Source organism: Simochromis diagramma, unplaced genomic scaffold (genome assembly GCF_900408965.1).
Source record: "Simochromis diagramma unplaced genomic scaffold, fSimDia1.1 OVJJ01000334.1, whole genome shotgun sequence".
Classification (NCBI taxonomy): domain Eukaryota; kingdom Metazoa; phylum Chordata; class Actinopteri; order Cichliformes; family Cichlidae; genus Simochromis; species Simochromis diagramma.
In genome coordinates, this window is record NW_024386764.1 from 125396 (window position 1) to 148633 (window position 23238).

A 23238-nucleotide genomic window follows, 5' to 3' on the forward strand; every position below is an offset into this window, starting at 1 on the left:
CACGTTGTGTGTGTGTGACGTCTTCTTTTGCGCATGCGGCCGCTTTGAGCGTTCACACTAGTGCGCGTTTGCTGTCGCATTTTATTTGTAGTGTGAACAAGCAGACAAAAAAAAAATCGGAATTGAGCATTCAGACCTGCAGTGTGAACATAGCCTTAGTCAGCTCAAACTTTATTTAGGGCACACTCAGTCGACGCATCCTCTTCAGTGGATTCAATTAAAGTCTGCTTCATCACCTGAGCTAGTTCATCAATCATTGTATTAGTCTGTGCAGAGTGATAATGTTCATCCCAAGCTCATGATGTAATGTGCAACTTGGGCTGTGATTGGAGGACAGAAACAAGTAACTTTTATTTTTTAAACCCTGGAACCCGGGCTGTAGAGGCTGCACCTCTCCGTGCGGCCTGCTGGCGGCGGCACGCCCCCGTTGTGTTGCAGCGAATGGATCCGTGGAAGAAGAGTCGGACCGGAACTTAAACAGAGGGGGGTAGCAACGCGCGACGGCGGAGCACTTTTAAATCTGTGGAAACTGAACAAAAGCAAGAAGAACAACAAACAGCGGAAGGTAAACGGTTTCTGTCCGCCCTGACGTGAATGCACCGAGCCCGCAGACAGCCACTCAGCTGCTCTTTCGGCCTGACCTAGCGGGCTAACCATGCTACCGCATAGCCAGGTGCTAATGCTAACAGCTGCCGTGAGGGTAAAGCCACGTCACCGGCAGCATGACGAGCGGCGTCGTCATGGTTACCGCGAGTCCGGTTTAAATCGGGGTTAGCGTGAGTTTAACCAGCCAGGCTTAAGAGGGGAGGTTAGCACGCGGCTAGTTAGTTTCAGTCAGAATCAACCAATTAGAGCTCGGTTCAGGCGACAGTAGCCAATCAGAGCGCAGGGAGAGCAGGGCTGTGAGTGGTCAGTCGAAGGCGCCTTTTGTTTACAAACAAATAACTGACATAATTGCTTGTTTATTCAGAGTTACCATGGAAACGGGAGCTGGTTATAAACACACTGCGTTAACCGCCGGTCACATAAAAGCAGTGGAGCTGGCAGTGTTGAACCAATCACAGGTGTTTCATGGGTCATGTGAATCTTCCACAGAAAATGATCCCTATGAGAGACACCAGAGATTTCATCAGATGGTGATAAAGATCTACACACAACATAATAAACAGTTTCAGTAACACAGCGGTGTGACAGTGAGACGCTCAGTCTAAGCTTCAGTCAGTGGTTCATATGAAATCAGTAAGTCTCACTGAAAACATCTGGAAATCAAAGAATCAGTGACAAGGTCAGCTGACCTGAAACTCTGAACATCACAATTAGATTGGTAAGAAGATGTAGCCCCGCCCCTTTCTCTATGAAGCGCCTTGAGGCGACTTTTGTTGTGATTTGGCCCTATATAAATAAAATTGAATTGAATGTAAGCATGCAGGTTAAACACTGGGTTAACCTGAAGCAGCAGTCCTTCAGTCAGTAAAGCAGCTCTGCGTAAGTGGAGGTCACACAGGAGGCTGTTTAATTTACATATGAATCATTTTATTAGCAGACACACCTGCACTCAAACACCAATCACAGCACAGCATCGCCTGTACTGCACTCACATACGCTCATGTATGGGACTCCTCCCCGCTGACATGGTGTGTAACTAGGGATGGGTATCGTTTAGGTTTTATCCGATACCGGTGCCAAAACCGGTACTTTTGAAATGGTGCCGGTGCTTAAACGGTGCTCAAACCGGTGCTTAAAGAATGGAGAACACAAAATTGGTCCAAAAACCTCTCATGTTCAGCTGTTTTTTTTGTAAAAAGATAACAATGTTAGCCTTTTCTGCAGCTATAGGGCATATATGGTATCACTCTTGGCTGGAAGCAGTGCTTAAACCATGGAAAAAACAAACTTTGTCCAAAAAACCTCTCATGTTTAGCTGTTTTCCACTTTTTCTTTGGTCATTTTAGCCTTTTTGGCCAGGGTGAAGGGAGTATCTGCCATCAAACAAGAAGACAGCCGCATGTAACTACGAGGGTGTTTGCTAGTTCACCTTATATGCATTAATGTAATACGTGGTTAGCCTACTCAACCTAAATTACACACGAACAACTTTAAGCTACTCACGCAGAGAAGAACGGCTGCTGCTGCATCATCATCCTCATCATTTCTGCTACACTGGCAGGGCTAGGGGCCAGGACTCTCCTCTTCGGGTTTTTGGGGGATGTTGCTAACTCTGATAACAGGCACCACACCCGCAGTAGATGTGCTCGGTGTGAGGTCTCGCAGCAAGCTATCAAATACGGCGCATTTCTCGGCTTTTAAAAAAAACGCTTTGCGTCGCCAGGTGTTTCATCAGATTCGAGGTGTTACCTCCTTTGACAGTATCACAGTATCAGCTTAAAGCACTTGTTGCAGGCTGCTGAGTTTGCATATTTTGCTGTGAAGTACAGCCAGACTTTTGACCGCTTCGCCTTGGGCATTTTTAATCTGTAGCTCTGCTCTAAAAGAACGTACGTACCTGGCCCCACCCACTATCCTCGGAAACGTAAAATGATTGGCTAGAATCTAAAGCGTATCACAGCTCAGGGAAAAAAATCACCGAAATAAAGCACCGAAATGTGCGCTGCTTTTCGGTCTGGTCACTACCGTTTATGTCAGAACGGACACCGGTACCCATCCCTATGTGTAACAGGTCATGCGACCACGAGGCAGGAGTCAAAGGCCTCCTCAGGTACGTCTCTGAGCAGATGAATAGAGCTTCGTGAAGAGCCTCTGACATTCTACTGAAAGACGTCTGTAAACGTTAATGATCAGTTATCAGGGATCAGCTGTGACTCAGCAGGCGATCCTAATCTGAACATCACCTGATCCCAACCAGGTGTTCCGATCATGTACCGTGGTGACGCAGCCAGGTAAGTCGATGGTGCTGATGCTGTGTTGGTGTGTGTGTCTGACTGTATATGTGCAGTCAGATGGTTCCCGTGCCAACGGTATGCTTCTTTAACTTTAAATCAAACAGCTGCTGGCCCCGCCCACGCCAGGCTGACCAAAGTGAGTGACAGAGAATAACAGCCAATGGGAGTACCCTCATTCTGCAAGGGGGCGGGTTTACCAGTGTTCTAATTGCCCGTGAAGCTCAGGTGGGCTGTCCTGTTGGCAGCTGTTAGAAGTGTTCACAGTTAAGAAACAGCTGTTTCAGGCTCTGTGACCTTTAACCTTAATAATTCCAACTCAACAGCCATATTACCTGTGAGCTGTGACATCACAAACCCTCACTAGGGCTGTACAAGCCCCGTCCTCACACAGCCAGTCACATTACTGAGCTGTGAGTGTGTATGATGCGATAAATAAGCACCCTCAGGTGTTTCCAACCTGGCTGCATAATGGACTGTCTGTGCTGCAGGTTTACCTGGACCAATCAGAGGCTTCCTGTCTCATGATCAGACAGGCCAGTGTGTTCCGCTGACTTCTGACCCATAATCAATCACTTCCCGTTTGTAGCTCCAGGCTCATGGACACACTCACCTTACCACTGGTTACAGCATGGAGCACTGTGACTGGAGAGAGAGGTCACTGACTGCACGTCCTCCAGGTGAGTACTGAAACCAGACACACACACCAGATGTTCCACATAGTCCCTCACAAACACACACAACTTCCACTCTGACGCCGCTGTGCCCGTACACGCCGCCATCTATCTATCTACCTGCGTGTGTGCTGACAGCTACAGGTGTGACTCTCACCTGTTTGTTTTCAGATCTCCAGTCAGGATGTCCGACTCCTCTGATGAAGGTAGAACACACACACACACACACACACACACACACACACACACACACACACACACACACACACACACACACACACACACACACACACACACACACACACAGGTGATATCTGTCTCACACTGTGTGTTTCTTTCAGATGACCAGAGGAAGGCTGAGCCTACCAGTAGGTGAGTGTACCTGTGCAGGAGCGTTTAGCTTCTGTATCAGAGATAGGTGAGATAGGTGTGGTCACATGTGTTGTTTGTGTGACAGGATGTGGGCGGAGTCTCAGCCTGGCCCATCCAGGTGTCAGCCCAGCAGACAGGGTTACTGTGGTTACTGCAGAGTCCTGTACAGGAACCTGGACCAGGTATGCACACACGTCACAGGAGAACCTGAACGTGCCCTTAGGTCATGTGACTCTCTGATCACGTCGTGTGTCTTTTCCAGCACCTGTCCAGTCTCAGACACCTGGATTCAGTCCGGGCGTCCTCCAGAGGCTCAGGGTCCACCTCAGCAAGCGGCAGAAACAGACTGACGCTGCTGGAGCGCTTCCTCGAGGACGTTCTGCAGCACCACCCACATCGCTACGACGACCCCAGGTAACCCACATAGATGCACCTGTGACAGTCTTAACCTGTGTGTTCACATGAAAGGGGCGGAGCTTGCACCATGTGACAGAACACGATCCCCGTGAGTGTCACCTGCTACAAACATGACACTATCAGAGGATTAAAACCCTACCAGTGAAATATTCTGAGAATTAATGTCTATGATTGCACACCAGTACTGTCACTGTCAGCTGATTAGACATGTGACGTCCTGTCTCCGTGACAGCGAGCCGGCTAAACAAAAAGAGCTAACATTAGGCCACCTCCTGTTAGGCTCGAGTGTCCTAAAAATTACGCTTTCCCTCAGTTTGATTACTTCCTCACATCCTACAACTTTGTCCAACAAACTTAGATCTACTTCAAAGACAAATTCATTAATGCAAACTAAAAACAGCTAACGGGATTAAGTGAGCAAAACACTTACCCACGGAAAATTTCAGGATAGCCTCAGTATCGCTGTCAGCAGTGAGCTTCTCTGACTCACATCGTTTTCAGCCTGTTCCAGAGTAAATAAAGGTGGGGGCTTCTCACATAGACAGCTGAGGTAAACGGAGGGAAAAACTCCACAGTGGCTCCAGTAGTAGAAACTCACTGTGGTTATTATGGGGTATATTGGATCTCTCTTGGATGACTGAAATATGTTTGTTTTTCTGTATTTTCAGTCTCACCTTCCCTCTCCTCTCCTTTTATCATCTGTCCGCTGTTACCCTGGTAACATGGGACCCTGGTAACAGTGGCCAGAGCTTTGTGACTGGTTTGCCAGACACCAAATATTCTAGCGCAGGGGTAGGCAACCTTTCTGATGGCGAGTGCCATTTAAAATTTCCTCAGAGGTCAGTGTGCCATATGATTGCATTAGCAATCAACTTAATAACGCTCTATATTAACAGTTACACACTATATACAGGGTGGGCCATTTATACGGATACACCGTAACAACATGGGAATGGTTGGTGATATTAAAGTCCTGTTTGTGGCACATTAGTATATGTGAGGGGGGCAAACTCCTCAAGATGGGTGGTGACCATGGTGGCCATTTAGAAGTCGGCCATCGTGGATACAACTTTTGTTTTTTCAATAGGAAGAGGGCCATGTGACACATCAGACTTATTGGTAATGTCACAAGAAAAACAATGGTGTGCTTGGTTTCAACGTAACGTAACATAACACGCCATTGATGGCCGACTTCTAAATGGCCACCATGGTCACCACCCATCTTGAGGAGTTTGCCCCCTCACATATACTAATGTGCCAGAAACAGGACTTTAATATCACCAACCATTCCCATGTTATTACGGTGTATCCATATAAATGGCCCACCCTGTAGAACCACTTTATAGAATTATATTTGTTCGCAGATGTTGGCAGCTATCAGCGAATAGTTATCAGCTATTTTGAAACAAAAAAAGACACTTTTTATCCATAACAAGAACTCCATAACAGCAAATGGACTGTACAACAGAAAATACAAATGCTATATATGGTCTCCTCACAAGAATGATAAGAAAACTAAGCCAATATGGCATGTCTGTTAATACAGAGACACACATGTTAGTGTGATCTCTGGTCTCCCAGGCACAGGTCTCCCGAGTGTCCAGCATTCAGAGGCTACCTGAGGACACTCATGTGAGAGAAAATCTGCTCACACAGACATGTAGAGCCAAATACTGTCAATAAGGCCTCTGCAATGTTCTGAAGACAGTTAAACTTGTCAGGTAGTGATGTCCAGCAGGTGAACATGCAGCTCCATGAACACGCACAGCTGTGGATTCCAGCTGCTTCGATGTTGCATTAACTGGCATTACCTCAGCCAGTTAATGTGAGACAAATCCAGCTGCTCATTAAAGATTTCTGGTTTGATCAGAAAATAAAACATTGGTCCAAACACCTGAAAGTCCCAAAAATGCATTGTGTCTCGAATCTACGGATGTATCCATGTATCTCCGTGGTGCTGATGCTGTGCTGAGCAGAAAGCTCCTGAAGCTTTTGAAATGTCAGAATGTGGAAAGCTAACAACGTCCCTCTCACAAGTAAGTTATTTTTAGCAGCCCGGGCATTTTGACTAAAGACCGGCCCACCAGGTATTAAAGCCATAAAGCCTTTGAATGAAAACAAACGCTGTGGTGACAGTGATGTACAGTCTTGTTGGTATATGTATGATTTCTATACATTTTACATCAGATAAAAACTTTGGTTGTAAGCTTCAGATAATTATTTAATAACAGCCAGACATTTTAAATGACAATAAGGAAGTATTTCTTTGTGCCCCCCTCTCCCTGTTAATGCCCTAACTGCCCCCTGGCAGAACTTTGCTAGACCCGCCCCTGCACAGTTACCAGCTGTCAGCTACTTAGAAAAGGATCTTGGTGTTATTTGTCTCTCAGAAACAGTTCATAACTTCAACTCATTCATGTCACCTAAAAGGTAAACCTGTTTCTCCATCACCTGTTCAGCTCTGATGATTCAGTAAGAACATCTCCTGGTTTCATCTGGTTTCCCTCTCACCACATATCCAAACCGACATCATGACCAGCAGCTTTACAGCTGTGGCTCCAGCAAACATCAGCTGATACTAGAAAGTGATATTAAATAAATTCTAACAACAGCTGATCAAGCTTAAACGTGCTGTTGTTGTTTACCGCGACATCTGCTGGTTTCCTCTTTCTGGTGCAAAGTGGGCGATAAAACAAACAAGAGAGAAAAGCCGATCAGCTGATCACTGATCAGTTTCATGATTAAAGTAGCAGCAGGAGAGAGAATGAGAGGAGAAGGCTGTATCCCAGTTCAGGGTCTGCAGCCTTAACGATCCTCAAGGGCCGCGTACTCAAAGACCGCTAAGGCCAGAAGTGCGAGGCTTGTGAAATGGGACGGTCTAGCCTCCGTCGCGCTGCCCAGGTTGCCTAGCAACCATGATACTAACAGCTGGAAACGTGTCATACAGCTTTGTTTGACAGAAATGAAGGAGAAAATCTTTTGTTCATTTGTTTGTTTCTACATGAGCTTTGATCATTCTCTGTAAGATTAAGCTCAGCTATTGAACGGCGTATATTTAAAGTAAAGGCTTTAAAACCAAGTTAGTACAAACGTCAGTAATGTCACATAACTTTGCCAACACGTGGCCAACAGGAATGTTTAATGTTCCTCGTTATTAAACATTTGCACATAAAGAAGTGACGTCATATTCAGCACTTACTTAAAGTTTACTCTTCGGGCGCCCCTCATCCGCCGTTTATTTTCGGCAAAATTATCCACACCCACCGCCGCGCTATGCATTCTGGGATATGTTGGGCCACGAAGTCTACACCGCCACATCCTTAAAATTCAGGGAAATGAAGGACGCATTTGAGGGCTGCATTTCGAGCAGCCTTTGAATTGGGACAGCCTTCGTCGTGTCGCTGTGACGTAATCAGCCTTAAAATGCGGCCTTTAAGGCTGCAGACCCTGAATTGGGATACAGCTGAAGAGGCAGCTGTGCAGCAAAGACAGAATAACTCCACCTTTGTGTCTTTTTTCATTCTAGCTGAAGTCTGGGACAAACTGCGTCCCCTCTCAGCTCAACATGAAACGCGTAATATTTTGCGGGAGGATTCCGTCTTTTTACGGGACGGTTGGCAACTCTACTAACTAACCTTATGAAATTAAATAAAGTTCAACATCAGTAACATCATAGCACCGACCCAGCTGTATAGAAACTCCGTCATGCTAGCTGGTAGAAGTACGAGTTATTGTAACTGACTGTAAAAAGTCAGTATAAGGAAAATAAACTCCACCTGAACTTGGTTTATATCTGACCAGATAGACTGCAGGTTATAACTTCTTACCTGAAGGTCAGTTCACCTGACGCTGGTGAAATATTAGTGTGTCATGTATTTGTTCACGACATTTTTCTGATGGGCAAAAGTATTGATATCATGATGAACAAGGGTGGTGATTCTTATTACTTTGTGTATATAATTTGGCATTTTGTATAAATGTATGCTGATAATACAAACATGATACCATTTCATTCATTTCAAAGGTTTATTTGCATGACGCACAAACAGAGACAATTGAACGGTACAAATGTGTTGTGCATGACACAAATTCAAACATGGTGCAGATGTGTGTCACATGTTGATCTGGCTGTAGAAAAGAAAGAAAGAAAGAAAGTGTACTTTATTGGTCCCCGTGGGGAAAATCCCTCTCTGCATTTAACCCATTCACTCAGTGAAGCAGTGGGCAGCCATTGGGCGCCCGGGGAGCAGTGTGTAGGGACGGTACCTTGCTCAGGGGTACCTCAGGGTAGCTGTTCAGGGGAATCGAACCCCCGACCTTCCGATCATGGGCCCGCCACTCTACCTACTGAGCTATCCCTGCCAGCAGGCTGTGGCACTTGGCCAGAGGTGGCGCTGGTTGATTCGAGTCCATGTTGGTGCACACAAAGTAAACTGCACGCTTTAGTTGTGAAGCAAAATGGCTGAAACCGGAGAAATAAAACGTGCGAGGGGAACGATAACGACGACTAGAGTCTCCTGATCGTTTACTCTTGCTGTCCTGTGAACGACATCGGCGTGGTATTACTTGTTTGCTGTTTTCGCGATCGCGTCGCGCATGAGGATATCACCAGGTAAACTCGCCACATTTTTAAACATTTTGTTGTTCAACAGCATCAAGACTGACTGAGTGTGTTTGAGATAACCTCACAAGGTGTCACAGATGACACATTTGGCGTTTTTTTGCTGGTCTGTAGGTAGCAGCTCCTGAAACGCAAGTCTGCCACACATCTGTTCGACCAACGCCAGTTGATCTAAACGCCAGTTGATCTGGAACACCGGCGGCCGCCTCGGGTCTCTCCTCGTCCTGCCTCCGATCGCCCTCATCCACGTGCTGGCCTCCACCACTTGTTAATTTTACTGAATCTGTGGAAGCTCCGCGATGCCACCACCAAACAACTGAGTTATTTTTACACACCGGCCAGCATCTGGCCAATCCACCACCTTTCATTGTTTATACCGTTACAAAAAAAAATTAAAAAATAATCATCGGGTCACCGATGGCCAGTCCAGCTATGGCCGTGCCATCAGTTAACCCTTCGCGTGCCAACTGTGGCACGCGTGCCTAGGGTTGCCGACCCCTGTTCTAGTGGATGAGAAAAGAGTCACTCTGAGGCTAACAAAGATTTGAACGTGTACATGAAGCTGAGCATCAGGACAGACCACACAGTGACTAACCTCATGTTGCTGATGGATGATCTCAGATGAAGTTTGGGCTGTTCTCAGTATCTTTTCATTTGCATTTGCCCATCAGGAACTCTCACATAAACTTTTATTGAGGGGGGAAAGTTAGCTGTGTCGTCCAGCTTCACTGTGCTAATGTGTTTATATTACCATAGCTCTGTAGGTAGAACACCAATATACCTTGAGGGCCGGTGTCTTGCAGGTTTTAGATCCCACCCTGGGTCTACACAGCTGAATCAAATGATTAGTTCATTACCAGGCCTCTGGAGAACTGCAAGACATGTTGAGGAGGTAATTCAGCCATTTGAATCAGCTGTGTTGGATCACGGACACATCTAAAAACTGGGGGGAGTTGGGGGCCCCTGACCTAGGGTGACTGAAGGTGGTCCACCTTCAGTCACCCTACAAACGTCACTGCTGTTTAGTTTTCTGTCTTCATTTATGGGACTTCTTTTAACTCCCTGCTAACCTCTAGCTACATGAAACTTAATAAATCCTGTTTCTTATGGATCCCTGGAAGTTAGAGTTTACAACAGTCTGCACCCTGAGACAGCTAATCACACAAGACTTAGGAGGTAGACACCCCAGTAATAAGTGAACTACCTTCATTGTAAATCCACAGTCACCCCTGAAGTTACCTGGATAGGACAGGTAGCTTCAGGGTTTCATAGCGCAGACCTCTGACAACTCAAACAAACCTGTTTATTTACCTGTCCAATTGTTTGTCCGCCTCAGGCCGTCTCACACTGACCTCCCATCAGTTTCCACCCCCCCATTGCCAAAAGCGGAGCTCGATGAAGTCCGTTTGTCTGACGACAGCCGGTCTCAAGGTACCCGGGAATGCCTGCCCAGCTCTGATGACGCTTCCTGTCACCCAGCCCGTCCGATGGAAGAAGATGATGCCTGCAGCCAGTCAGGCGACAGAGTGGGCCAGGAGAGGCTGTCTGTACCTATAAGAGAGCAGGACGAAGGCATCATTGATCACACCCACTCTCCTTACCGCAGAGCGCCGGCCTCTCAGTTGGAGACTCCGCCCCCTGTCCATAGGAAAGCCCATAGGAAGACGAACAGGAGGAAAACCAGTGAGTCCTCGTCCTCCTCGCAGCGCCCTGGAGGTCCAGGCCATGGCCCCCGACCCCACCTGACCCCCACAGACCACAGGCCTGGTCCAGGTGAGAGGCCCTGGCTCACCTGGCAGAGGGAGAGGAGGGAGGCCCACAGAGAGGATGCATTCTCCTCAGGCCACACGGACCCTCTGGACCAGACCATCGAGGAGGTTAGTTCCTGTTCCAGTACACTGATGGTTCCCAGGTGGACTTCCTGTCAACCAGTCTCTCTGTTCCACCCGCAGGTGATTCAAAGGTGCTGTTATGGCGCCATTTCCTGCCAAGATGATACAGACAGCTTCCAGCTAAGCCTCCCTGTTTTCCATGGAAACACAGAGTGAGACTGGGACTCGCCTGTGCAGGTACCTGTGGGTCCAGGGAAGAATTGGGCGTGTCCTGACAAGCGCAGACACTGATCACTGATGTCACCTTGCAGGTGGTTTTGCAACGAGCGCGAACTCTCAGTGACACACCTGCGCAGGTGAGTCAGGCGGAGGGGCGGGACCTCTGCCATCTGATGGACACGCAGGTGGACGTGGAAGATAGAGTGTACTCACAGCAGCTGCACTTTGCCCTCCACGGGCCGGGTGACAGGACGGAGGAGGGGTTCTGGACCCTACCCATCGAGGAGGTGAGGCCCGCCCCGGAGCGTATCCCAGAATCCTTCAGGGGGAAGACCTGGACCCAGATCCAGCAGGAGGACGAGGAGAAGGTGGAGAGGCTGGTGAGACAGTTCAGGCGTGGGCGCTTCATCTGCTACTTCGACACAGAGTCCCTCGCCAGGTGAGCCAGAACCTGCCAATATTACAATCCACAGGAAACAAGAAGTCAGCTGAGCTTACATAAAGCTAGTTGAGCTTACCTGACAGGGCTCTAGAGTGCGACCAGTTTGGTTGCAAATGCGACCTAATTTCTCAAAGGTGCGACAAAAAAAAATCCTAGGTTCAAGTAAAAAAAAAAAAGTCTCCGCAACTCTGAAAGTCTCTGTGTGGCCAACAACAGACAACATTATGCCCATATCGTGGTCCAAACCAATCAGAGATAGTCAAGGTCGGGACCTCTCAGGTGCCCATGCACAAGGTAAGGTGTTCAGATATTGAGATGTTCAGTTCAAAACCTTTGAGGCACTTAATTTTGACTTTCTTTTAATTTTATATATCTTAAGATATTTTAAGTTTAAATTTCAGCTCAGTGAAGCACTTTAAGCACAAGAACTTGTTCTGCACCGTATTTTAGGACTATAAAGCACACTTAAAATCCTTTAATTTCCTCAAAAGTGTGCCTTATGTATGAATTCTGGTTGTGCTTACTGACCACAAAACGATTTTATGTACACGGCGCTCAAAAATCTGTCAAAATGGTTCAGCATCTCTTTGGTAAGCTATGAAGCCGCACCGCTTGATAGATTGTTGGAGCACAGCTGCTACCACAGTCAGGAGCCTCGTGTAGTGATACGCACTGTGCTTCAGCATAATATTACCGTATTGTGTGTGTATAAGGACCCCCAAAATGGCTCCTGTTAAGAGACATGCTTACGACGTGGATTTCAAACTCTTATCAGTCACGCGGGAATAGAGCAGCTGAGAGAGAATTCAACATTAATGAATCAATGATACAGAAGTAGAGGAAGCAAGAAGAATGAGTTGAGTAAAGTTTATTAAAGACTTATCTGTTTGGTTTCGCTTAATGCGCCTTATAAACCCGTGCACCTTATGGTCTGAAAAATACGGTAACTTATCTTTCTTGTAGAAATGTGCTCCAAATAAAGAACTTTGTGTTGACAAGATTGTTAGTTAATCACTTACAAATCAATATTGTCTGTATGGACAGCAGTTAAAAACAAAGTGAACATGTAAAGCTGCGGCGTTAAGCGATGTGGTTGAAAAATTTGTGTGCACGTAACTTTTGTTACTTTGTTGTTAGGTGCACCAGTGCAGCCATGGCAAAACGTTAGTCTAGAGACCTGCCTGAGTCTCCTTAAGTTTGCAGTTTGAGTTAGGTAGTAAAAGTAGCCAATAACATCCTGGTTAAAGATGTCCTGGATTAAGATACTTCAGGTATAAGAGCTGAAGTGGTCGCTGTCACGCAACTTTTCCACTAAAACGAGGTTTTTATTTCTGCGGGTAATCCATGTTCAGGTCGTAAATCACACCCATGACTCTCTCTGCTGATGTCATCAAACTCAGGTATGGTAGGCGGAGCCAGAAAATGAAGGGGGGATGCTGAACCCGAGGAGGTGGAGCCAGATGCAGGTATGCTACCCCTGCTGGACCCAGACGAGGGGGACTATGTGTATATGAGAAGAAGGAGGGGAAGGAGGCGGAGCTTCAGACTGGCATCAAGGTGTCAGGTGAGTCGTGTGACTTAGAGCGCTGTCAGTTCCTGCAAAAGAACAAGGTCTCACCTGCACTGTTCCTGCAGGTGGTGAAGGTCAGTCACAGCACTCAGACAGTCCGATTGGTCGTTCCCGCCGTGCATCAGCTATCCCCTGAGGCCCCACCCATCGACTACCCACAAGCCAATCCAGAGGCAGCTGAGAGGACACCTCTGCCAACGTGGCGTTCTCTCCCTTCGTCGTACTCCAGCATCATCACACCTGTACAGCCACGCACTTCGCTGGTCTACCCTACTCTCCTCCCCATCAGGCTCCGCCCCCAACCGCGTGTCAGCATTAGGCTCCACCCACAAACGCTGCAGAAAGAAACGGCGCCCACTGGAGCAGCAGGGGTTAAAGGTCAAATACAAACGACTTCCTGTCCGGTTCTACGACCCCGCCTCCAACCGTATCCTCAAGAACCCACCCAGAGGCCTCCTGTGGCGCAGAGGCTCCACCCCCTCTGGGCCACCGCCGCCCTGTGTTCGTCAGCTGTTCAGGAGTCTGAGCCCGGACCTGAACACCGATAGAACGCCCACAGAGGTCAAAGGTCACAGCAGCAGCCTTTTGCTAAGCACGCTAAGCAGGGACTCTGCTCAGTCCGACATAACTCAGGCTCCGCCCCTCAACAGGCTGTCAGAGAGCAGAAGAGGGGCTAGAAGGGAGAGGGCACTCCCTCCACCCTCCCAGATACAAACCAGGGGTCAGGCCACACCCCTTCACCCAAGGAGGGAGGGGCTGCGCCGGGCTGGACCCGGCAGGAAACCCCCAATCTCTGCAGGCCCCGCCCCCTTACTGTCATCACGCCGGAGGAGGGGCCGCAGGTCGCGGCGATAGCTGATTTTCAAAATGAAAGTCTTATTTTTCATGAAACCTGATGGTGCTTGGTTATTGATGGGTTATTGATCAGTTATTCTTGGATAATGTAGCCTTTAAGTAGGCTGTTAGAAGCGTATGGAAGCCTGCTGGTGCCAATTTTAAAATGAAAACTGAATCCATTTATCATTTTACTGTGTTTGTAGTACGACTTGCCTGTCCAGGTGTGTTTTAAATGCCAGGTTTGTTTTGGCCATAATGATGTTTTCAAATCTGATTGTTTTAAAATGTTAATTTTTAAAGTTAAAAATCTAAATATAAAGTTTAATCTGTCCATTTTGAAGAGCTTTTATTGTTTTTAATTTAATTATTTTAAAGTTTTATTTGGGAAGCATTGGAATAAAAATTATGAATGGATTTTATTTATTGTGTGTAAACAAAATTCGGATGAAATGTTAAAAAAATATGACAAAAGAAATTTCATGTTTTATTTAAATTCCTGTTTGTAAAACATCACATGAAACATGACGACTTGATGATGATCCTGGCAGCTTCACGTCTCCATAGAAACACGTTATGTTTTGGTAACTTTTCTACAGGTGAACTTTGATACTTTTTGTATCTGTGCATTTATTTAATGTTTAAATAAAGTTTTCTAAGCTGGACGAATCAGCTGGTGAGTTTGTTTCCATAGCGTCGACCAGGTGGAGCATCGAGTCTCCCACCTGCTCAGCAGCCTGCAGAAGCTCCGCCCTCGTCCTCTCACCTGGACACAGAGTTAGAAACATGATGTAACATTAATTTTAGTGTTTGAAAGGACAAAGTTATCAAAGAGATGAAGAAGAAAGGACTTGTGCTAACTGGCTTGGCAAAGAGACTGAGCTGGAAAGGATATGCAGCAGGTGTAAATGATGCACTGACTGTTACAGGTACTGACTGTCAGGTGTGTGCTCACCTGATAGGTGAGTCTGACCTCAGGCAGTCATTTCCGTTTCCTTCTGCAGTCTCAGTCACCTGTCTGTGCCTCACCTGTCTGAGTCCACCTGTGTGTCTCCAGCGCAGCCTTCAGTCGTTCTACAGTCCCCTGCAGCAGCGTCTCTGAACTACGTGGCCCATGTTCCTCTTCTTCAGACAGACTGTTTCGTTCTCCTTGTAGCTCCGCCTCCTCAGGGCCATGCTGTAGCTCTACTGGATGATGTGGAGACATGCGACCTGCAGACTCCTCACAGTCTCCATCAGGTGAGGGAGGTGAGCCCTGGTGGATTGTGGGAGATGTTTGAGTTTGAAGTTCTTCCTGGCTCCACTCATCCTCTATCTCCTCTTCCTCCTCTGTTTCTTCTTCTGTTTTTTTCAGAGTGTCAGAAGTTGGCGTGATGGTTCCTCTTTCTGTGTTCTCCGTGTTGGCACTGTTTGGCATGTTGCTGGCGTGTTGTTGAGCCTCCATCTTGTTCAGAGCCTGAAGAACAACATTTTCAGCTACAACTAATAGAAGGCACCTCAGCAGTCATCAGCCAATCACTCCGCCCACATCCACTCACCTGTGTGAGCATGCCCTGCAGTTGAGCATTGTACCGCGTCAATGTTTCCACAGTAACTTCCATCTCAGAGCACCTTTCCTCCAGGATGCCCTGCTCGGATTGGACAGTGAGCCGAAACGTTTGGAGCTCCTGCTCCAACAGCCTGATGGGGAAAAACAAACAAACAAACAACATAAGGTAGCAAACTAAAACAAAACAAGATAAAAAGAAACAAACAAACATAAACACGAGGCTGATAAAACCATCTGGCTCTATTTTTCTTTGTTCTCACCATCGGTCCCTCTGTAGGTTCTTCACGTCTGTCAGCAACGCCACTGTCTTCAACGCCAAACACACACAGTCACATGACTGTTGCTATTACATAATTTTTATGACATCACAGTACACAGTGAGTTCATCACGTCACCTGCTGACTGGACGTGTCCTCATTCGTCTGCAGAGATTTACACGAAGAAGAGCAGTGAGGAGGAGGAGCCTCTGAGGCGGCATGTGAAACACCCCTCTCAGAGGAGGGGCTGTGAGACGAGCCAGCCAATCGTGTTGAGGCATCAGAAGCAGGTGGTGCTCTGAGGGGAAAAGAAATGTAATTATAATAAGATACCTAACGAGGGGGGTCGTATTATGAAAGTGTTATTTTCACACCTGTTCTCCGTCTCGCTTGGCTCCTCCCACATTAGGACCCTCTTCCAATTAGCTTCTCTCTGAGTGTGTCGCTGTGGCAGCAAGGCGTGATGAGCACTGCGCACCAACGAGGTTAGAGACTCTCTCCAGGTGGGCTGGTATAGAATGACAACTGAACTGAACAGGTTATTACGTCTTCTACAAGCGTTACCCCTCCATGTGCACCTGTGGGGATTTACCCCTCGCTTCCTCTCTGCGTCCTCTTACCTGTCAGGCTTTCACCTATTACTCCTGTTACCTTTGTTTCCTGTCACCTGTTCCTCTTACCTGTACTGTTAAATGAGTTCTTACCTGTGCCCCCTGATACCTGTTCTGTTCCCTGTGCTTCCTGATACCTGTTCTGTTCCCTGAGCTTCCTGATACCTGTTCTGTTCCCTGTGCTTCCTGATACCTGTTCTGTTCCCTGTGCTTCCTGATACCTGTTCTGTTCCATGTGCTTCTTGATACCTGTTCTGTTCTCTGTGCTTCCTGATACCTGTTCTGTTCCCTGTGCTTCCTGATACCTGTTCTGTTCCCTGTGCTTCCCAATACCTGTTCTGTTCCCTGTGCTTCCGGTTACGTGTGTTCTTACCTGCTTGCAGAACTCGAGCACTGGATGGTGGGTTTTGTGTTTCCTGGTCTGGCGGTCAGTCAGGAAGCAGCTCTGACACACATGGACGTTCACACACTTCATACATCGATACCTGAATACACAGGTAAATCTTCGTCACACATCTGGACCGTGTTTACCCAGTTTCCAGTTTAAAATGTACATCACCTGAGCCCAGTGAAGGGGCGGGTCTTACAGATGTGACAGCGAACGTTGTGCTGGACGCTCTGACTGGCTGACAGCCGGTACAGAGTGGATAACCATAGCAACAGGCATGGCTCACTCTGCAGCCATGACAACAGATGATGCTTGCTCACCGTTGGGGTCAACACCTATAAACACACATAACATGTTAACCATGACGATGGCCAATCACAGCCAGGTGTGCGTTTGTGTTCTCACCCCTTTAAAACACGACTGAACCGCCGCCTCCAAATCGTCAAACACGACTTCCTCCTGAACTGCCGCAGGAACCTGAAAACACACGTTACAGAGAGCAGAAGCAGAGGCATGTTGGGAAATGTAGTGTGAGCTTTTTACCTGGATGAGGTCCATCAGCAAACACCTGAGTCCAGGCTTGCTGATGGATCCTGAAGGGGTTGTCGAGACCTGCAGCAGACCTGAAAACACCCGAGCTTTATTCTACAGGGCTGTGCATTTTATTGTGAAGGGCTGTACATTTTATTGTGAAGTGCTGTGCATTTTATTGTGAAGGCCTGTTATAGAGCAGTGTATTGTCCTCACCTCTGTACTTTAGCAGCAGGTTATCTGAGGACAGAGCGATCAGAGCAGTTTGAAGAGAGCGAGCTGAAACTTCATCGGACTGACTGCTGCAGCACACACACACGCACACGCACACACAGACACGCGCGCACACACGCACACAGATTGTTACTCTGACTGGGTGCAGTCCTGTTAGTACTATGAGCACTACAAGTAATGTGATACTGTGAGTACACTGACCGGTCAAACAACCTGAACATCAGACTGCATGTCTCCTCGGTAGCTGCTGCAGTCACATGAAATGGCACGTCCTGTGATGCGCTGTGGAACATCCTGTTCAGAGCGCAGGTCACTTCCTGTCTGCTCATTGCGACGTCACTCTGAGCTCCACCCCCCGAGTGGAGAGCCGCTGTGACGTGTCGCACCAACACGGTGTCCACTAGAAACAGACAGCGATGTCACCATAACATCTGAACATGTACAGGTCAGAGGTGAGCTCATGAAGTCAGCTGACTCTCAGGGCATACGTGCCAACCCTCCCGATTTTACTGGGAGAATCCCGAATTTCAGTGCCCCTCCCGAAAATCTCCCGGAGCCACCATTCTCCCGAATTTCTCCTGATTTTCCACCAAAACAAAATGAAAACAAAAATGAAAAACCATATCCCTGAATTCATAGCGCGGCCCAGCCAATTCCAGTTTCCAAAAATGGTAAATGGACCGGCTTATATAGCGCTTTTCTACTCATCTGAGCACTCAAAGCGCTTTACACAACTAGTGCATTCACCCATTCACACAAGCACATCTTTCTAAGTGCTTCATAGCTAACATTCACACACATTCATACTCCGATGGATGCATCGGAGAGCAATTTGGGGTTAATATCTTGCCCAAGGATATTTGGCACATAGACTAGGGGAAGCCAGGAATCGAACCACCAACCTTCCGATCAGTGGATGACCTGCTCTACCACCTGAGCTACAGCCACCCCACCAATGGCGGCAGCTACTTAGTTTTAACATTACTCTTATTACTCTTTCTGGGTTGCAAAATAAACTTTTAGCATATTTTCAGGCGAGAATGTAGCTGTGTAAATTTCAAATATCTAAGCCGGCGAGAACAGTAAACTCCCGGCAGATCGTTTTCAAACCCCAGCAGTCTTTGGCTACTCAGGTTAAACGTGATATATAAGGCACACAGATAACCTAAAAATGTTATTGTTTGACTTTTTTCAGTGTTTTATTTGTTCCTGAGTAAATCGGTTTGGCTGAGATTAAAGTTATTAGATTAGATTAAATAAAACTTTATTAATCCCTCGGGAGGGTTCCTCTCAGGGTTTTCACACAGCTGAATAAACGTCAAACAGAAAACTGATGAAAAAGAAGCGTGAGATGGTCGAGAAGTTATGTCAGCGTCCGGTTATATTTAGGTAGCAAGGAGCAGAAGGCAGAGTTTCACTCCACTGAGAAAGCTCGTGACATATTTTTGAGGGCTAGACCGGCACAGTCGCTCACTTCTGGCCTACCTGGCTTTCAGAGGACCCGGCCCACTTAGACCATGAAGGCCGGGTTCTCAGGTGGATGCAGCCTCTGAATTTGGACAGCCCCGGCTGGGGGACAGTAATAACTTACTTTAAATACAATTTTAAATAAGTAAACACTGTGAAATTCAAGTTTTCTGTATATGTATACCTAACCTCCCCCCCTTATTGAATGTCTCCCTAATTCTCAGGTCTCAAGGTTGGCAAGTATGTCTCAGGGTCAGTGTTAGAGCTGAACATCTAACTGTACAAGAGTACACGCAGTGCTACACAGAGTACATTAAGTGTACTGCAGTATATGTATAGTACTCTGTGTAGCACATGTACTGCAGTACATGTGCTACACAGAGTACTATACATATACTGCAGTACATGTGGTACAGAGAATACACTCAGTGCACTGTTACCCACGGCAACAGAGTCTCTGCAGAGCCTGGAGCTTCATGGCAGTTCTGTAGCCCGATGGACAGATTTGATTGAAACTCTCTGATAAACAGGAAGCAAACATCTGGAAACACTGGGGAACATAAACATCTGGAAACACTGGTGAACATAAACATCTGGAAACGCTGGTGAACATAAACATTTGTGTGAACTTCATCGTCTCTGTGTCAATGCTCAGGTTCATGTACATCAGGCTTCATTTTCTTCTTACTCTTTGTACATATATGTATTGTTTGTTTGATTGATTGATTTGATTTGATTGATTAGCATTCAAATATCTCAGTGAAGCCAGAACAAAGATCTACCACAAAGCAAGAAAGCATGAGACAAGGCTAATCAAAAGGTACTGGCTGAAGCATTTGCTTATTACGCCAACCCTTTTAACAAAAGATCTTTTTGCATGCAGCTCCTGCACACAGGGCTCAAAGCAAATAATAAAACAAAGCAAAAACAAAACAAACAAACAAACAAGGAAAAAAACAAAAACAAAAATAACAACAACATGTATTTGTGTGTACAAATACATGAAAGTAAGCCGTTTGTAGTGAAGATGTTTGAGTCTTATGATGACCATCAGCACTGTCAAAGGATCTCATTCAGACTGCTATCAGAGCTCCTCCATCCTCCCTGAACTGAGGATGGAGCCCCCTGCTGTACTCTTTGTACACATATGACTGTGTGGCCACTACCAGCTCCACCACCATCATCAAGTTTGCTGACGACACCGTCGTGGTGGGCCTGATCTCTGATAACAACGAGACGGCCTACCTGAAGGAGATTAGGAATCTGGAGAACTGGTGCCAGAGGAACAACCTCCTTCTAAACGTCAGTAAGACAAAGGAGCTGATAGTGGACTTCAGCACAAAGCAGGAGAGGAACTACCAGACCCCCGTCATCAACGAGTGCCCAGTGGAGAGAGTGGACAGCTTCAAATACCTCGGAGTTCACATCACGCAGGACCTGTCATGGTCCTGTCACATCAACACCGTGGTGAAAAAGGCCCGTCAGCGTCTCTACCACCTCAGACGCTTGAGAGACTTCCAACTGCCCTCCAAGGTGCTCAGGAACTTTTACTCGTGCACCATAGAGAGCATCCTGGCGGGAAACATCTTAACCTGGTTCGGGAACAGCACCATGCAGGACAGACGAGCTCTACAGAGGGTTGTGCGGTCAGCTGAGCGCACCATCCGCTCCGAGCTCCCTGACCTGCACTCAATCTACAGCAGGCGGTGCTGGACCAAGGCCAGGAAGATCGTGAAGGACCTCAGCCATCCCAACAACAGACTGTTCTCTCTGTTGAGGTCAGGAAAGCGATTCCGCTCCCTGAAGACCAACACAGAGAGACTGAGGAGGAGCTTCTTCCCGCAGGCGATACGGTCTCTCAATCACACCACCACACAGTACTGACCCACACATACAGTTCTTACACACACACTGGACTTTCTGGACATTGTTTTTGCACAACACTGGTCACTATATTCTTCATTTCCGGTTAATACTTGTACAGCTGCTGTTATTGTGTATATATTATTTATATTTAGATTTCTTCATACATTCTTATATAGTTCTATATTGTGTATTTTGTTGTACAGTTATTTTATTTTCAACTTTAATTTATATATTTTATCTTATTCTTCCCAGTTAAATTTACCCTTCATTCTAATTTGTGTTGTACAGTTATTTCTTTTTTAACCTTAATTTATATTTTATTCCTTCCTAGTTAAATTTACCCTTTTTAATTTTTCATATTTATTTCCTATCTTATTCATAGCCTTTCCTTTTTTTTTGTTTTCTTTAGGTCACGAGCAGTTGTCCAAGCATTTCACTACATATCGTACTGTGTATGACTGTGTACGTGACAAATAAAAAATTTGAATTTGAATTTGAACTCAGGCTCACCTGTCAGGCAGCACTCAGGGATCATCTTACACAAACACCCTGCTCTGAATACGTAATTGAAGACAGTGTGACACTTTACTTTCAGGATGTTGATCTTAACGAACAGAACAAAGAACAGACATATTTCTATTCTGTCTCTATTTGCTTTCTGTTTGCTGTCATCTCCTCACACACAGGCTTTTGTTTTTTAAACATGTAGTTGAACCTGAGCTCAGCGGGTTTCAGGTTTCACTGAACAGTGAGGCGATCTTACCGATGGAGTCTGGATCCATGATGAGTCTGAAACACAGAATAAGCTCATTGTTGATCAGTGAGCAGCTCTTTGTGTTTCATTCAGAACATGATTATTGCCAGTGATTAATGATTGATCACGATTAAAGTTACAGTTTAATTCAACAGAGAAAAGAAACTTTAGTAACTTCAGTGTGTTTTAAAGTGCTGACTGTTTGTTTAGTTTCATGAATAATACTTTAAGTCATTCATGTATGAATTTATGTTTTATGAAGTTCACAGAGACTCAGACTTACTAACCTCTAACTAAAAGGCTGTTCCAAAGTATTCACATTACATCCATCAGTAATCAGATTACAGGTATGTGGTTACTGTGTTACAGAGGTTCAGTTATATTTGCGCACTGGGGGGATAGAAATAAATAAATAAAAACAGAGCAAACAAACTTGTGTTTCAGATGGGTGGAGATGTGAGAATCATCAGTGCCACCGAGCAGGCAAGGAAACTCTGCAGAACTCAAACTACTAAAGTTTTGATCGTTCAAATATCATCACAATACTTAAACAGATGAGTTCTAACACTGCTGTCTTCCATGTTTCCTCTCTGATCATCCTCACTGGATTACTGCAAAACTGTACTGCACATGCTGTGAATAGAAAGCACAGAGTTCATGCTGCTCTGCTGTGTCGTGGTGTTTATGGAGATGTGAGGTCAGAGTGAATCTCACATTAGTTATAGATTATGAAACAAAAACAGTGACACTCGGTCAGGAACTCATCAAGGAACGAGCGCAGATCTGAAATGCTCTCATGATTTCAGCACCAGAATAAACCGAGGATCAGACTTTGGGCTCAGCAGGAGGAGTAGACAGGAAGCAGGTCAGTGACTATGGTAACTGAGTCAGACTTTAGCGTTCTTTGTTTTCTAGGCTAACCCTGCTCCTGGATCAGCACAGATACTCTGGACTGTGGTGGACTCTTGTCTCGTCCATGAGGAGGAGGAGGAGGAAGAGAGTTTGTCAGTGAGAACCATAGAAACAAAGACAGACAGAGACAGTAGAGTCTAAGTAGACACAGACTCACCTCCGTTCACTCTGTCCCAGTTGAAACCCAAGCATTGGCTGCTGAAGACACAAAGTGAAGCTGCTGATGGATGAAGGTTTCAGGTGTCAGCACACCTGCTAATCACCTGCTGCCTGTGGACCAATCCGCAGCCAGCAGAGTGTGACATCAGCTGCTTGCCAGAGCTTCATGATTTATTTAATCTCCGACTAACGATTCCCAGCCAGTCACTGCTTTAGTCATGCATTCTGAGCTTCTGACATGAGAGGGCGCCAAAACCCAGCCATCAGCCTTTGGTGAAGCTCAGGGACATTTATGAATGTCTGCCAGAGAAACTGAGAAGAAGAGCTTCAGCTGAGTTTGTCAGGGCCAGTGGCGGTCCTAGCCTGTTTGGCACCCCGGGCGAACACTCCCCCTATCACAAAGGGTCCTGGTGAAGAATCTGCTGGGATTTGGTGACAGGCTTCAAAGGTCAAGAAGACCAAGAAGGTATAACACACTGCTGCTGTCACCGAGCATGTGTGACAGCAGCAGCTACAGATGTGTTGGACAGCGTGTTTATTTTATTTATATTTGTGTGAAACACCATGCCCCAGAAAACACCATGTCCCAGAAAACACTATGTCCAGATGAGCATTTTTGGCATTTGTTTACT

The 23238-nt window shown here is 46.4% G+C and overlaps 2 protein-coding genes and 1 long non-coding RNA gene across 11 annotated transcripts; 1 reads left to right on the forward strand and 2 right to left on the reverse strand.

Annotated features, from left to right (window-relative positions):
* The first annotated feature begins 50 nt into the window (after positions 1 to 50).
* Positions 51 to 14543, forward strand: zdbf2 (zinc finger, DBF-type containing 2). The gene is given in 12 exon segments (XM_040029752.1): positions 51 to 565; positions 3389 to 3577; positions 3743 to 3777; positions 3913 to 3943; positions 4029 to 4125; positions 4206 to 4357; positions 10318 to 10858; positions 11089 to 11471; positions 12875 to 12900; positions 12902 to 13038; positions 13110 to 13313; positions 13315 to 14543. Coding segments are annotated over 10 exon segments (2178 nt in total). The 5' UTR covers positions 51 to 565; positions 3389 to 3577; positions 3743 to 3755; the 3' UTR covers positions 13900 to 14543.
* Positions 8117 to 9213, reverse strand: LOC120732534. The gene is made up of 3 exons (XR_005695609.1): positions 9178 to 9213; positions 8671 to 8677; positions 8117 to 8209 (listed from the first exon to the last, which is right to left on the reverse strand). It is a non-coding gene; the product is annotated as an uncharacterized LOC120732534 (long non-coding RNA).
* Positions 14345 to 22933, reverse strand: dytn (dystrotelin). Of its 9 annotated transcripts, XM_040030070.1 has the most exons (14): positions 22605 to 22933; positions 21545 to 21570; positions 19360 to 19434; positions 17650 to 17848; positions 17431 to 17516; positions 17089 to 17306; positions 16855 to 17018; positions 16669 to 16780; positions 16059 to 16192; positions 15823 to 15982; positions 15688 to 15734; positions 15417 to 15558; positions 14908 to 15334; positions 14345 to 14644 (listed from the first exon to the last, which is right to left on the reverse strand). In XM_040030070.1, the coding sequence occupies exons 1-14, from the start codon at positions 22637 to 22639 to the stop codon at positions 14520 to 14522; spliced, it is 1950 nt and encodes a 649-aa protein (XP_039886004.1). In that variant the 5' UTR covers positions 22640 to 22933; the 3' UTR covers positions 14345 to 14519. The 9 variants fall into 9 exon arrangements, 8 of the variants coding, with proteins under 8 accessions (XP_039886004.1, XP_039886016.1, XP_039885995.1 ...); XM_040030082.1 differs by lacking the exon at positions 19360 to 19434 and having other exon boundaries at positions 22605 to 22932; XM_040030061.1 differs by lacking the exons at positions 21545 to 21570; positions 22605 to 22933 and having other exon boundaries at positions 17089 to 17160; positions 17227 to 17306; positions 19360 to 19709.
* Positions 22934 to 23238: the final 305 nt, after the last annotated feature.

Excerpts from the sequence above, each read along its gene's own strand:
- dytn (XM_040030035.1), bottom strand. The coding sequence starts at position 19,582 with ATGTACATGAACCTGAGCATTGACACAGAGACGATGAAGTTCACACAA. Across the intron at positions 17,307-17,430 it reads CCTGCTGCTAAAGTACAGAG|GTCTGCTGCAGGTCTCGACA; the intron begins GTGAGGACAATA and ends GGGTGTTTTCAG. Across the intron at positions 15,559-15,687 it reads AACCTACAGAGGGACCGATG|GCTGTTGGAGCAGGAGCTCC; the intron begins GTGAGAACAAAG and ends TTTCCCCATCAG.